This window comes from Octopus bimaculoides, chromosome 8 (assembly GCF_046866305.1).
Source record: "Octopus bimaculoides isolate indiv1 chromosome 8, ASM4686630v1, whole genome shotgun sequence".
Classification (NCBI taxonomy): domain Eukaryota; kingdom Metazoa; phylum Mollusca; class Cephalopoda; order Octopoda; family Octopodidae; genus Octopus; species Octopus bimaculoides.
The window spans coordinates 74863763-74880267 of record NC_142935.1 but is presented as its reverse complement, the minus strand read 5'-3'; the positions used below and the strand labels follow the sequence as shown (position 1 = coordinate 74880267).

Here is a 16505-nt window from a genome sequence, read left to right as displayed (position 1 = left end):
CTTTTAAAAATAGGGGTTTGTTCTCTGTCTTGCCCCGTGGAAGTGCTTGATCAAAATATATTCTGTAATTTCACACACACAGACACACATACATACGTTTATAAATACATGCATATACACGTACTTACCGATCGTTGTGACAAGTCGTATGTTTGGTGTAGGTGACTAATCATTGGAAATACGATAAATACTATCTACCACTTTAGAGCCACATCTATCAACCCTATTAGATAACAAGTTGAGCTTCAGATGAATTGATGGAGGGAGGCTTTTATACAAGATTGTAATAATTTTCTTCTCAAACCTGATTTTACCACGCAGAGGTTGGCTACAAGTAATATGACTGGTCACAACTACAGCAACACAGTTAAATAACAGAAAAGCAACGTGGCACAAAACACCTTTTAGCGAAAAAGAAAACGCCTGTTAGATAATTTACAGCTACTCCACTCGAATTGCAAGACCAGGTTTTTACCCGTAATTATTGGAACACTAGGATATGTAACAAACTACCCCAACATCAACATTGTGAAATTAGGCTTCTCAAGAACAGAAAGGAGAAAGCAGATTAGAAGACGACAGATGGTCTGACCGGCGATATTACCATTTGTCTTAGAGTCTACTTAGGATACTATGAAGCTTCAACTTCGTCTCATAATCGCTACAGGAAAAAATATTTTTCGTATGTAAAAACACTTTCTTTTATCTGTCGCTGTAAATAGAAACATTGAAAACGATACACATACGGAATTATGGGTAAATTTGCTAATACTTGTTCACCGTATCAACATCATTCTTGTTAAACTCGTTTTAATTTATACCTATACTAAATTATTGTATGTGTGTGTGTGTGTGTGTGTGTATGCACATACACGTATAATTTAAGATAATTTGGACGGTTGAAACAAAAGTAAAAAAAGCTAAGAGACAAAACCCACAGTGGAATATATATATATATATATATATATATATATATATATATATATATATACAGGGTTTGGAAAAAATAATGGAAACACCTAGCATCATAACATCGTAATTTTGAAATATCTATAAAACCATCAGAAGCTTGTTTATTTTCATGTTTTTGATTCATTATTTCTGTTTCTTTTCAGTTATCATCAGAAAAAAGTAATTAAAATTCATTAACATGACAGATCTGTCAGGCTTTCAAAGAGCTCAAATTGTTGGTGCTCGTATGGCAGGTGCTAGCGTAACGAAAATAGCCGAAATGTTTGGTGTATCAAGAAGTACTATCTCGAAAGTAATGACAGCCTTTGCGAAAGAAGGAAAACCTCGTCGAAACAAATCTCCGGAAGAAAACCAAAACTTTCAGACACTTAAGCGAATTGTTAAAAAGGATCACAAAAGCACAGCTCCTAAAATTACTGCAGAGCTTAATGACCACCTTGAGAACCCAGTTTCCACAAAAATTGTTCGCCGAGAGCTGTACAAAGGCGGATTTCACGGGAGGGCTGCAATCACAAAACCATTACTTTCAAAACCAAACGTTGCAAAGCGTTTAGGGTGGAGTAAAAACCTACACAATTGGTCCCTAGAGCAGTGGAAGAATGTTATTCCCTCGGACGAGTCATCCGTTACCTTATTTTTGACCCTTGGCTGAGTATACGTGTGGAGACAACCAAAAGAAGCATTTCACCCAGACTGTCTTCTAACTGTTAAACATGGAGGAGGATCTGTGATGATCTAGAGTGGAGGAGGATCAGTGATGATCTGTGATGTCTTGGAAATTCGCCGGCCCAATGGTTTCCCTTCACGGCAGAATTAATAGTCAAGACTAATTAAGCATTTTATCTGATCAAATTCATCCTATGGTTGCGGAACTGTTTCCGGAGGGAAACGCAATCTTTCAGGATGATAATGCACCAATTCACACAGCTAAAGTTGTTACTGAATGGCACGAGAAACATTCTAGCGAACTTGACGATCTTATCTGGCCACCACAGTCCCCAGATCTCATTATCATTGAACATTTATAATGCATTTTCGAAAAAAACAACCTAGGAGTCGATATCCCCCACTATCATCACTACAAGGACTGGAGACTGTTTTAGCTGAAGAATGGACAAAAATTCCTTTGGAAACAATTCAAACTTTGTACCTGTAGAATTCAAGCTGTAATTACTGCCAAAGACATTTTAAGGTGTTTCCATTATTTTGTGCAACCCCTGTATTTGCACATATATTTTCATACATATGTATATATTTGTGTGTGCACGTTGGTGAATGAATTTGAATGCGGACATACATTTTGTTTTGCTGAAAAGGAGAGAGAGAGAGAGAGAGAGAGAGAGAGAGAGAAAGAGAGAGAGAGAGAGAGATAGAGAGGGAGAGAGGGAGAGAGAGAGAATGAGTGAGTGTGTGTCTGAGAGAATGAGAGTGAGTGAGTGAGTGAGTATGTGTGTGTGTGTGTGTGTGTGTGTGAGAGAGAGAGAGAGAGAGAGAGAGAGAGGGATGGTGGTGGTGGAAGTTGTAGTATGAATGTGAAAATGTAGTTTACAGCCGAATTGGAGTTTCTGAACGCTGCGCCCCGAAAAACGCCCCAACACAGATGAGCTCTGTTCACAGAGCAACAACATGAGTGAATTCAACTCCATCGCAAATCGTGAATGAAATGTTATGATTTATATAGAAGGTGGGATATGTAAAGATTCTCATTTGGTGTATGCAGCGGTCTGCACCAAACACGGCTTGATTTATGTTGGCTGTACTACAAAAAAATTAAATGAAAGCTTCAGTGGACATAGGTATGATGCCAGGCACTATAACAGTAGTTCGACGGAACTTGCCGAACGATTTATATCAAACGCCTGATAATTTCATATTCTAACCAACAAATCTATAAGTAAACAAAATAGTTAGAATATAAAATTATCAAGCGTGAAATGTGTTGCGAGGTTATTGCAGTCCAAGCATGTGACTCTCTTGTTTCTAAAAACTGACTGTGATTGATAGTATTGATCTCAGAGGAGGTATATCAGGAAACAAGTGAAGTTACGTAATGGTCTGTTAAGAATAATTGACGTAAAACCTGACAGTATGACTCAGAATAAAGTGTAATGAATATGAACGAATCTTGTAAATGACTATTGTTGTGACGTACAGCAAGTAGATACGCCTTCACACACGGACACTCACTGACAAAAGTAGATGAGAAGGTATACTATAACTCTGTTAGGGTTCGGCGTCCTGACGCAGTTAAACAGTATACAGTATATGTCGAATATATTTGTAAATAAGTTCTAATACGGCCATAATCACCCCTTATATATCATCCGTCAAGATAAATTTGAAAAGTGCCTGAGAAACGAATCTGATAAAAAAAAAAAATTAAAAAAAAAGATAGGGCCTTGTATGCTTACATGCTCCTCTCTACTGTTTCACTTTTTGCTTTCATTATCCCCTGAATATCGAAAAGGGAAAAATCGAAGTAACGATTTCTGGAGGTTTCAGCTTCAATAAAGGCACTGCTTTCTACATTCAACTTTCAGTATCTACTCAATATCGAATTAGCCGTTTTTCTTCTTGTTCCCATTGAAATAATCAAACATATGCACACATAAACATAGATATGTATATTTATGTGTGTGAATGTGTGCATGTACAAATGTGCAAATCTGCAAGAGCAACAGCTTATAAGCACCTGTGTATATTTAAATATAGATACGTATGTATATGCAAGTGTATTTGTGTGTGTGTGTGTGTGTGTGCAAATACTTTTTGCGTGCGACATAATAAGAGAGCGAAAGTGAGGGAGAAAAAAAAACAAAGAAGCAAAAACAATATCTGATGCTAGATTATCTATCATTTAGATGAATAGGGTATTAGCTACTGAACAGACTAATGATTGATAGTATTACAGTATTTGAGAATTAAAACTACGTCAAAATCAATTGATAATACGGCATATGTCACAGTTGATATCTCATTGCACTTCATCATAATATGTATAAAATTACTTGTATCATTCCTGCCATTCCGTTTTTTCTATATTTTTCTTTCTGAAATTAGGTTTATATAATTATATATATATACATATATGTAACTTGCACACAAAATAACATGCAAGAGAACCACACATTCACAGATACAAGGTATGTGTGTGTGTGTGTGTGTGTGTGTGTGTGTGTGTGCGCATTCTGTCACTGGAATCCAGCCATACTGGTCTGATTCTTAATTTGTCGATCTCGTAAGCATAAAAGACAAATTGAATCTGTGCATGAAGAGATATAACGTTAAACTAATATCTTTCAGCCTTGATATGGGGAAAAAGTTTGTCAATTTATTTATATGCGAACGTTTAATAGGAGTACATTTCAACTTTCTCTGCATGTACATTCGTCAACGAACATAATGATAAGTGAATTATTTTAAATCGGTGCCTGTTCTCCATCGGCTTTTTTTTTTAGAAGTGATGGTGAGTTACGTTCTCTTTCTCACTCACTCTCTATCTATTTATCTACATAGCCATTTATCTATCTGTCTTTGTGTAGATTGTGAAGGCAAGTTGCTTAGTGATTAAGATATTCGGCTCGTGATCGTGAGGTCGTGAGTTTGATACCTAGCGACGCGTTGTATCCTTGAGAAATACACTTTATTTCACGTTGCTCCAGTACTCTTAGCTGACAAAAATGAGTTCAAACGACCAGCCTTGTCATACTGTATGCCATACTGAATCTCAATGGGAACTAGGTTAAGGATACGCGTGTCTGTGGAATGTTCAGCCACTTGCACGGTAATTTTACGTGTAGGCTGTTACATTGATGAGGTCAACTAGATCATACGTCGTCGCAACCGACGGAGCGCCAGTTTGTGTAGATTTGATGATGAGAGCTATGCCGAGGATTTCGAAAACAATCAAAACTACTCACGTTTTTTTCTTTCTTCCGTGCTGCGAAGAGATCTGCGTATTTTCATAGCAAAACTAAACGCTTATTTATTTAATGCACGCATATAAATTTATTCCGAAACATATCCCCTATGTCAAAGGTTAAGTAAATTAATTCGTAACGTTAACGAATATGCTGATATACAAATTTACGAAAGCTATGTTCGCTCCTCATTTCGCAATTTTCATTTTACATCTTGAACCCGAAGAAGACAGACAATCTTTCGAAATATTGTTCAATTCGTTCAAGTCAATAAACAGAGTCAATCTCTATGTATTGCAAATCGCATCGCTCTCTTCTTGTTGTCTATTTGCCTTTGTGAAGAGTTACGCCAATTTTCGCCAATAATAATAATAATAATAATAATAATAATAACAATGATAATGATGATGATGATAATAATAATAATAATAATAATAATAATAATAATAATAATGGTGTTAATGATGATGATGATGATGATGATGATGATGATGATGATGATGATGATGATGATAATAATAATAATAATAATAATAATAATAATAATAATAATAATAATAATAATAATAATAATAACTGCTGTGATGAGTGCCACGACGCCCTTTTGCGAGAAATAGACTGGACCGAACGCTGATGAATAGTAGCGGACGGGATGAAGTTTGTGTATTAGTTTTAGTTGTGTATTAGGTCGCTGTGAAGTTGGAAGGTGCTGATTGGTCTGTTCGTTTGGAATATGAATTGTTGATTCGTGAAGAGATTGCTGGATCGTTACGTTGTTATTGCGGCTGCATCGTTATCTTGTTTGCTGTTACAACGCTGGTACAGTGTATCTAAATATTGTGTCACAATATCGTGGCGGCACCACGACATTAGAGACAAAAGATACAACAACAACAACAACAACAATAATGACAGAACTTATAATAATAATAATAATAATAATAATAATAATAATGCTCTTAGAATTGAGATCGCCAAGATGCAGCATCTACATGAGTCAACTTAAAGGTTGTCTCCATTGTCGTCGGAGCATTGGGCTCAATACCACTTAACCTGAAGAAACTTCTGGAAACTTTAGGAATGCCCTACAATTTACGTGTATTGCAAAAATCGGCCTTACTTGGAACTGAACGCATATTGCGTAAAGTACTGTCTGTCTGAGGTCCTTGTTGAAACAGTTAAAACAGAGGATCATCGCCAAAACCTAGAAGATCAGGAGATTTGTGAACAGAAATAACAGTTCGAGGAGAACAGATTGTTAAAAAATAACCCGAAGCAATCCTTCCGAACGATAGAAGGAGACAATGGGGAAAATGTTGCTCCTGATGCAAATCAAGTCAAAGAGTTCTGGAGTGGATTATGGGGAAACAATGTGGTGAATAAAAGGGATGCAAAGTGGATAGGAACTATCAAGATAGAATTACAAGGAGGACAGAAACAAATATTGTCCTAAGCACGGTTGACATGAAAGAACAAGTGGTTAAAGTGGCTAACTGGAAAGCCTCCGTACCAGATGGGATTCATGGCTTTTGACTGAAGAGACGCCGTGCAGTGCATGAAAAACTACCAACCGAATTGAATGAGTGTTCCAGAAAGCTATAGTCCTCGTGTGGATAGTGACTGGGAGGACAACACTTATAATGAAAGATAGAAGAGAGGGGCAATATTGTGGGGAAACTAGCGTCCATAGCATGCCTAAAAATAATCTGGAAGGTACTCACTGGAATATGTGCGGCGAAGACATATACTTTCCTGGCACAGGAAGAAATACTACCAAGAGAACAAAAAGGATGTAAGAAGAGTTTTCAGGGTACCAAGGATCACCTGGTCATCGATAAAAAATTTCAAGGCATTGTAAAAACCATCATACAAACATGTCTATGGCTTGGATTGACTTTAAGAAGGCATATGATATGATATGATGCCTCATTTTTGGATCGTTGAACGCCTGCAGATTTTTGGTGTTGCTGAAATGAAAGTCAAGGTCAGCGAGGAGTATCAGAAAAGGGTGAAGATGGTGTTGAAATCCAACGTGAATGCCAAAAATTTGATTAACGGTGATCAGATATAGTGCGTCCATCCTCAAATGAAGTAAGGAGGAAATATCAACACTGAATAGAAGGACGAGAAAGTTGACGATGCATGGGGCACTACACCCTAAATCAAACGTAAACACACTGTATATGAAAATAAAGAATGGTGGCAGAGGACTAATTAGTATAAGGAGTGAAGGGAGAGTATTTGATAGTGATGAAGACCTGCTGCAATATGCCGCGAAAGATATGGATGTAAATGCAGATGAAATGATCAAGGAAGAGTTTAACCAAAAAGCTGAGGAGAAAAGAAAAGAAGACCTTCTTGAACTGAGAATGCATGGGCAGTTTGAAAGGAATACACAGAACGTGAAGGATAATACAGCATCGTGGGCATGGCTTGAGTGAGGTGATTTGAAGCGTATCACTGAAAGCCTGATCATTGCTGCACAAGACCAAGCTCTCGCTACCAAGTCAGTGAAGTATAATATCTATAAAACTTCTGACACCCAGAAATGCAGACACTGTGGAAAAAGTGTGGAAAATGTGACCCACTTGGTAAGTGGATGTGATAGCCTTTCACAAAAAGAATACAAGCGCCACCTTGATAAAGTGTGTTTGTATCTTCAATGGCTCTTATGCCGTAAATACCAATATGAAGTAACAGAAAACTGGTATGAGCATGTACCAAGTAAATTTATGCAGGAGGATGGAAAAGTAATGATACTGTGGGGCTATGGTTTTTAGACGGATCTTGTAACCGAACAACGTCGGCCGGATATTGTCATATTGAATAAGAGAGACAAATACTGTCAGATCATTGATGTAGTCATACCAAATGACATGAATGTTGTGAGTAAAGAGGTTGAAAAAAATCACCAAGTACTCCGAAGTGAAAGTGAAAATAGCAAGACTGTATGGAATGCGAGAGGGTAATGTAAAAGTAATACCAGTGGGCTCAATCCCAGTGAAACTTCAAGATTTCTGAAGGCAACTGGAAATCCCATGCAAGATTGATGTCTTGCAAAAAGCAGCCTTATTGGGCACAGTGCACATCTTTAGGAAAGTATTATCTGGGATATGCCAATACACACTCTGGGATATGCCAATACACACAGATAGAGAAATTAAGGCAAATAGACCAGATATAGTTGTCAAAGATCATGAAGAAAAAGAATGCTTTCTAATTGATGTATCAATACCAGCAGATGACAACGTTTCCCTAAAAGAAATGGAAAGACTTTCAAAATACAAAGACCTGGAAATAGAGGTAACTCGAATGTGGAATCTAAAAATAGAAACAATTCCTATCATAGTAGGTGCCTTAGGTATAATAAAAAAATATTCAGACAAATACATAACAAAAACACCAGGACTTACAAATATATATAACATACAGAAAATTGCGCTACTGCACACATCCTACGCAAAACACTTTCAATACAGTAACCATAAGAGCATCACAGCAAACCACAGCACATACCCGAGGCGCACAGAGCTGCGCCCGGTAGTGAAGTGAAAGCACGTTATAAAATTAAAACTAATGAACAATAATAATAATAACAATGCTTTGATGCAGTTCCAGGCAGAGACCATGCCTTGATGCAGTACCAGGCAGTGGCTATGTCCTAATGCAGTGCCAAGCAGTGGCTCTGATGCAGTACCATGCCGTGGCCATGTCCTGGCCATGCCCTGGCCATGCCCTGGCCATGCCCTGGCCATGCCCTGGCCATGCCCTGGCCATGCCCTGATGCAGTACCAGGCAGTGGTTCTCATAGCTTTGGATCTTAACTGATAAGAAATGTTATGTGTAAAACATGTTTTGACATGGTAAAAAACTTTAAAAAATGGGTTACAGCAAATATCCTGCTCAATACCACAAATTTGCGAGTCAGTTGCTTCACCATAACCAGTTGAGCATGTCTCTTAATGGCCGATGATATGTATGTCTGCGAGCAGAAGTAGTGGGGAAGCATCATAGCCATGTGTTGAGAGGGATTCCTTGGGGTTTGAATAATTCGCCTCTGGAAACATAGATGTTTCGTTCATCATCCTTAAAAAAAACCTTATTCAATGATCTTTGAGCGGGATAGGCTATTTGACTTAAGGAAAATTCTAACTGGGTTCCATCTTCATGGTCATGCGCTATTTGTCTTGATATGAAATTTACCATGTCGCTGACATATGGTTGTGATATGTGTTCCTGGGATACCCTTATCAGACTGGTAGTTACGTTGGGCATACTGGGCTTCGTATATTTTACCCTAGAATCACTTTGATGGCATGCGCTGCTCTCTCTCACTCAATAATAATAATAATAATAATAATAATAATAATAATAATGATGATGATGATGATGATTTCAAATTTTTGCACAAAGCAGCAAGTTAGAGGGAGCGGATAATTCGATTACATCGACCCCAGTGCTCAACTGGTACTCATTTTATCGATCCAGAAAATGATGAAAGGCAAAGTCGACCTCGGCGGAGATTTTTGATATTCAACGTTGAGAAAAGAAAATTTTGAAATTACATTCACGAATAATTTATACTAAGGACAACTACTTGACAACTGTTGTACTAAGTATTAAAGTAAACTGTTGTATTTCCTGCTTGATTATGACACACACACACACATACGGCAGCAATTTTATGAAATCAAAACACACTTTTTATAACATTAGCGATATATATTTGTTGTTCAAAAATGCTTTTCGGTAATATAATAAATGCTACTTGAACGATGCTGCTAAATGAAGAGATGAATGTATAGGAATCAAATTGGTGACGAATGAATCTTAAGAGAATATTTGCAGGGAATGTTCGTAATGTTAGACGAAGACAAATTATATTAAACAAGACAAATTAATTATGTGCCTTCTATTATTAATACTTTGTTATCACATGCATCTATAAGATATCAGATTTTATCAACTGATATCAGTGAATTAAATAAGCTTCTTTCTAATGCGGTCTGCATTAAGACATTTACAAAACAAAAATAATTGACATATTAATCATTATCCGAAAACAAGAAGGTTCATTGAACTTTGTGAATAATCTTAGTATGTTACATTAAAATATCCGACTAATATGAATACTCTACAAATTTTAACAAAGGTCATAAACACTGCAGTTTTTGCTTTAAATCCGTTTCGATACTTAATTTTAGCCATTTCACATCTCTAACAGGGCTAATGCTTCGAATATTATAACATAAATGTCACCTCTTTCATGAATCTGAGAACTTGTAAAAAGATTGAAAATCAATAAAAATGTGACGAGATACAAGTTATATATGAAGTTGTAGAACGAAATGCAGTAATATTATAATGATAATTGATCTTGAGCAAGACGCTAAAAGTGTGAAAGGAGGAAACATATCTAGTTCTTTAGAGTTCGGTCATTTGAACTTCTTAAATGTGTGGAATTACGTGTGAAGATCAGTCAACCTGAAAACATTTATCATGATGATAATTATTTTTATAGAAGACGCTTATTCCTCATGATATATTAACGCAATGTATTGTATTGGCCCTGGGAGAAAGAACGACAGAAAATGTACTCTCTTGTCTTTGTCATCTGCTTTTCTTTAAGGATAATGTCTCTCTCCATCTCACAGCTTCATAAATTTAATGATTATCTCTAGGCACTGTTGTTGTCGACAGTTATGTACGCTCCACCAACAGATAAACACCGGAGTAGTATATACAGCAAATGCCTTCAGCAGGTAGTACATTCTTGACTCCTGTGTTGATAGTTCATATGTATTCCGCCACTTCTCTAAATGTTATATACGAGGCCCTTTCCAGAAGCTTTTAGGAGAGGCATTCATAACTGTTCTAGATTATTGATTTTAGTATATCATTACTATACATCTAATAAACTGACCTACCAACTTTTGTTATTCTAGATTGAAGGAGACGGCTGTAACAACCTTTAAACACACGCTACTAAACACTGCTTGTCACAGCTGACTAGTTTGAAGAATGCAGATGGGGACGTGAAGACAATTCAGAATCTTGCTAAGCAATAAATTTACAGAAGCGAATTGCTCAGCACTGCTTATGGACTAACTTGTATGAACCGAGCGGCTGTTGTTCACTGGCATAAGAGGTTCAAAGGTGGTAGAGAGGTGAAAGATGATGAGAGGTGTGGGCGGGTTGAAGAACGTCAAAACATCAAAGCTGTTTGAGAAAATTCGCAATTATTTGGATGAAGACCGTCAAGTATCTATAAAGACAATAAGCATACACTTTGGAGTTGGTGTGGCAACTGTACATCGAATTATTCATGAAGAACTGGGTGCTCAGTGACAAGCATCCTGGCACCCCAGCTGTTTGGCAGAGATGGGCATCAAAACTGTCCCACATCTTACCTACGGCCCAAACTTTCCTGCCTGTGACTTTTAGGTGTTCCACAAGCTGAAGGGGACCTCGTTTTGAAGATAATAGACTCTTCAGGAAGTGGCCGGAGCGTTACAACAAATGCATTGAAGTCAGAGGATCCTACTTTGAAGGAGATTAGAGTTTTGTACTAATTTCAAATTAATAAATGTCTCTGCTGAAAATGTCTGAAAACTTCTGGAATTCACCTCGTACATATCAACGTTATATATATATATATTTTTTTTTTTTCTTAAAAGGTATACAAGTATATCGCATGTATACATTGAAATGTAATCTTGCAACCAACGCTTTAGCTGAAATGTTCTTTCTCAAGCACTTTGGCTAAATATCAGAAAATATCTAGACGTGGATGTTGTAAAAATGCATGGGCATTCACTTGAACGAAACTATGTACAAACATTTATTTTAAACAATACACTTAACTTTGACAGCAATATTACCACAAAACACTTCACCTAATAAACAATAGAACTGTTCTCGACGCTTTTCTGTTTACTTTCGAAAGTAAAAATACTTACTGACATTCTACATAAAATGACTTTCTTTCAGACGGTGGAAAAGATTCAATAAAGTATTAATTTTTTTTATTTGGAACGATGTCAATATTTTTAGAATAAAATTTGATGGGGACGATATTTATGGAAGAAGCATAAATAAATTTTCTTGATTCTAGCAAAGGTATGTATTTTAATAAACCATCATGAAATAATAGTTAACAGTATAAAATACATAAAAAAAACTAATACAAGGTACAATAATTTTTGAGGGCGAGGAAGTCGAATATCTCGGCATTAATATTTTACCAAAGGCCATAAGATACTAATGAGATCTGAAATACTTTTAAGTGGAAAAACGCAAATTATCACAAATTCAATGCATCGAAAGATTTGTCGTTCCTGTAAAACTATATTAAATTTAATCAATAAAAATTCATCAGTTCATCTTTCTCCAGGTGAAGTGTTTTTTTTTTTATTACAGTCTATTTACTCTTGATCGATGTTCCTAGTTATTTTGAACCAGGTTTTTCCTGGAGTCAAATTTTAAATATATGCCATTCACATTTATCACTCTTTATTTTTTTTGTTCACCATTTTCTTCTTTCTCGCACGCATTTTTATCAGTAGAACTCTCAAACCTACAGCTCTAATATTTTCAATGTATTCATCCAAACACTAAGCCGTTACAAAAGAAATTGAAAATAAACTTTTTGACACTTGTCTAACTAATAGTCACTGTTGTAATACTCTATTGGACTGTTATAACGCCCACTCGCTATAGCAGTATAGTTAGTTAGACAAGTAACACCACGATTATCTATGACCGACTGCTTCGTACTCTCTACTGCACTGACACTGACTGACAATATTTATAATGACTATCACATACCACTTGACACGTGAGTGGTGCGTACCATTATTACTATTATCCCCATAACATCACCCCTTTTAAGTTTTTCTTTTTTTCTAAGGGAGTGTAATTTTATTTCTTTTAATAACAATAATTTTTACATCACCTCACCTCCTCCTTTTTTATAGTTACACATTTAATATCTCTTTCGTTTGGTAACCACTTCCAGGAACTCTGTATATATTTTTTTTCTTACGCTCGTGCGTCTGGGTTCAATTACTTGTAGTGGTGTTGGTACTTGAAAAGTATCATATAACAGTTCCATTGGTTCTTCCATTCTCTTGAGTTCGCTATCAACGAATCTTCTTTTCAGTTAGTTCATGTGTGTCTTGTATACCCCTTTTCTTCCTTTTACGAAGTATAGCACTTTCCCTATGCATTTGGTAATTACGCCATCTTCCCAACTTTGTTTTCCTTTCTTATATATCCTCACAAATACCTTTTCACTAGTTTTGAAATATCTTGCTGTATTTTCCATTCCAATTTTTCTTTTCTTGTCAGGTAGAAATTTGTCGAAGACTGATTGTACTTTTCTCGCGAACAACAGCTCTGCTGGTGACATACTTGCTGGTGCATTTGCATTTGGTATCACACGGTATACTCTTAAGAAGTGTTGTAGAGCTACCTCATCCGTGATTTCCTTATTCTACTTTCTTAGGGCTCACTTGAATGTATCGACAAAGCATTCAGGTATCACTACTCACTGTGCATACATTAGTACCTCATCACAAATTGAGTATAGGTTCACGTCTTGGTTTCATTTCGTACCAATCCTGTTTCTATTTACTTCTCCTTACCACAATATTTTTCTCATTTCTTCTATGAATTTGTCCTTTGCCGCATTTCGTTTTATGCCTTCTAGGGTTACCGGTAATTCGCGTATCACATTCCACGTTACATTTTAAAATTTTCCTTCTGATCTTAAAGCTGCGATTACCATATCTCCAAATGGCTTGCAGGGTTTCGGTATCAGTCTGGACAAGCCATGCCCTAGTTTTTTTGACAGCAAATATTTTGTAATCATAATTCAATAATATAGTGCCCCATCGCTGTAGTTTATTAGGTGTGTGTGTTGGTATTCCTTTTTTAGAACCGTATATTGACAGTTGTAGGTGGTGATCCGTTTGTAGACAGAACTTCTACCATGAATAAATCTATGGAATTTTTTCACATCAAATATGATTGTTAATGCTTCCTTTTCTATTTCTATAGTTCCTTTCAGCTGGCAATACCGATCGTGACGCATGGGTTATAACCTTTTTACTCCCATCGTTACATTTGTGGAGAAGTACAGCTCCTAAACAGTGATCCCTCGCACCTGTAGCCAATATAATATCCAATCAACATGCATTAACGGTTAGTCCGATGTTAAAATGTTTTTTAACTCGTCAAATGCCTTCTGGCACTTATCAGCCCAGCACCATTTTGCATTTTTCCTTAGCAAATCATTGAGTGAATCCCTTACATTGTGTATATTGGAAATGTAAATTTTATAGTAATTTAGTAAACCCCAAAATTCTTGTAGCATAGTAACATTATTCGGCGTGGGCACACTTTGTTTATCACAATTGCGCTGGATGGACTCGGTTGCCATCCATTTTTATCTATAATCTGGCCCAAGTATTTAATTTGTTTTCAGAAAGAACTCGCATTTTCTACCTTTAACTTGAAGCCATATTCTTTAATCTTTTCGAATACAGTGCGCTTTTACAGTGCGCTTTTACAGTGCGCTTTTACAGTGCGCTTTTACAGTGCGCTTTTACAGTGCGCTTTTACAGTGCGCTTTTACAGTGCGCTTTTACAGTGCGCTTTTACAGTGCGCTTTTATGTGTCCCATTTTTCCATAACAGAAACGTTCCGCTTTTTTTAATGGACAGTTTTTTCTCAGATGTAGACCTCCACATGCAAAGCATGGGCTTTGTCCTGATTTTTGTCCTGTTTGTACTGTATTTTGGTACACACTTGCTTTCTACCCTGCCTTTTTCGCACTTGTTTCACTTGGAAGCAATATTTATGTTCAATTTTCTGTGTCGTGTCTTAGATTTACTCTTCTTTCACACTCTTCTGACACTTGTAAGGTTACAGCTTGGTTTTCTTCCAGCATAGCGAGAATTCTTGTTCTTACTTCTGCATCATTTGATGCAGTTAGTCTCTGAGTAAATATCAGGCACTTTAAAATATCTGGCGTTAATTCGTTCAGTTTGAACTTTTCACATTCTCTGTTAAGTCTACCAGCATATGTGATGTAGTCCTCCTCATTGTGCTTTTCTACGTTCAAACATCTCCAGCATGTATTGAACAATGAACATTTCTCGCTAAAAATTTTATACAATATGTCTATTGTATCTTTGAAGCTTATGTCAGAAGGTTTATTCGGGAGTACTTAATTGCTCATATCGTCGTCCCAATCTTTGCACTCTTTATTGAAGATTTGTTCGTATCTTCTATAGTACGCATCGAAGATAATTCCTTTGTCTGGTTCATACTTAAATTCTGTTATTGAGTTTGCAACATAATCTGCCGAGAACATCTTTTCATTCATAATTGTCTGACGACTCACTATTCATTAATTGCAGCGTTTGTTGCTGTAATAGTAATCGTTGTTGTTATTGTTCTTTCAGTTGTTGTTACTGCTTTTTGCAACTCGAGCAAACCGGCCAACAGATTTTCTATAATTTTACGATTTTGTATCCCGTAAAATTCGCACAAAAACTTTCGTGAATTTCGTAACTTCTTGAGAGTTTGTTTAATTCATCGTGAATTTATTTCCTCGTCGCCACTGTTGTGATCCTTTCATTTGACTGTTATCACACTCCGGTATAGCAGTATAGTTAGTTAGACAAGACTACGACTATGTATGACAGTCCAATTCGTACTCTCTACCAAACTGACACTGACTGACAGTGTTTATAATGACAAGCACATATCACTCGTCATTGGGAGGGGTGTACCATTATTACTATTATCCCCATAACAATCACTTATCTCTTTCCAGTCAAACAAATAAATCTATACACGCAATGAAATTTCACATGCAATATGACAGGGTTTAGGTATTGGTTAAGTTTATATTTCACTTATATGTATGTACACCTTTATATTTTCCAATATGTGTAAGTAAATTTGTGAGATTTCATAAAGTAGAATAACAATAAAATTCAGCATTAGATTAATACTCACTGTTGATCACTTTCTAGGATTCTCAAAACAACCCACGGTATGACGAATAACACAGGTAAAACTGAAAAGAATCAATATCATTTTAAAGAAAGTTGTAGCAAAAAAATAAATAAATAAATAAAATAAAATCACACGCTAGCAATAATAAAAAGTATTTCTAATGAAACCAGTGAGCTAGATATTTTGGGGAAGGATATAACTGCAGTGCAGTACTCGACTGGCACAGTTTTATAGACTCCAGAAGAGTGTGGAGTAGAGTTGAACTCGATGAAATATCAACTAGCAACATGAACCACAAAACTACAAAAACATATTATAAGGTAGTCATAAATACTACAATCAATCGGTCGAGTGTTTCTCCCAATCGCTACTCACAAGCAGGAAGAATGTTTTTTTTACCATAAGAACGAGGCTGCCACCTCTCTCTCTTTTTCTCCTCTCCCCCCTCTCTCTCTTTCTCCCCTCTCCTCCTCTCTCTATACATACACACACACACACATACACACATATATATATAAAGTACATACTGTAGTTAAAGCACAAGTTTTCTGCTTGTATATATATATATTCCTCTATATATGTATT

The 16505-nt window shown here is 36.4% G+C and overlaps 1 protein-coding gene across 1 annotated transcript in view; it reads right to left on the bottom strand.

Annotated features, from left to right (window-relative positions):
• LOC106884341 (glucagon-like peptide 1 receptor) overlaps nt 1–16505 on the bottom strand; it is a 221311-nt gene that overhangs the window by 28071 nt on the left and 176735 nt on the right. Inside the window, exon 8 of the mRNA XM_052970164.2 lies at nt 15921–15981. Within this exon, the coding sequence (XP_052826124.2) occupies nt 15921–15981 (61 nt within the window). The remainder of the gene's footprint in view (nt 1–15920; nt 15982–16505) is intronic.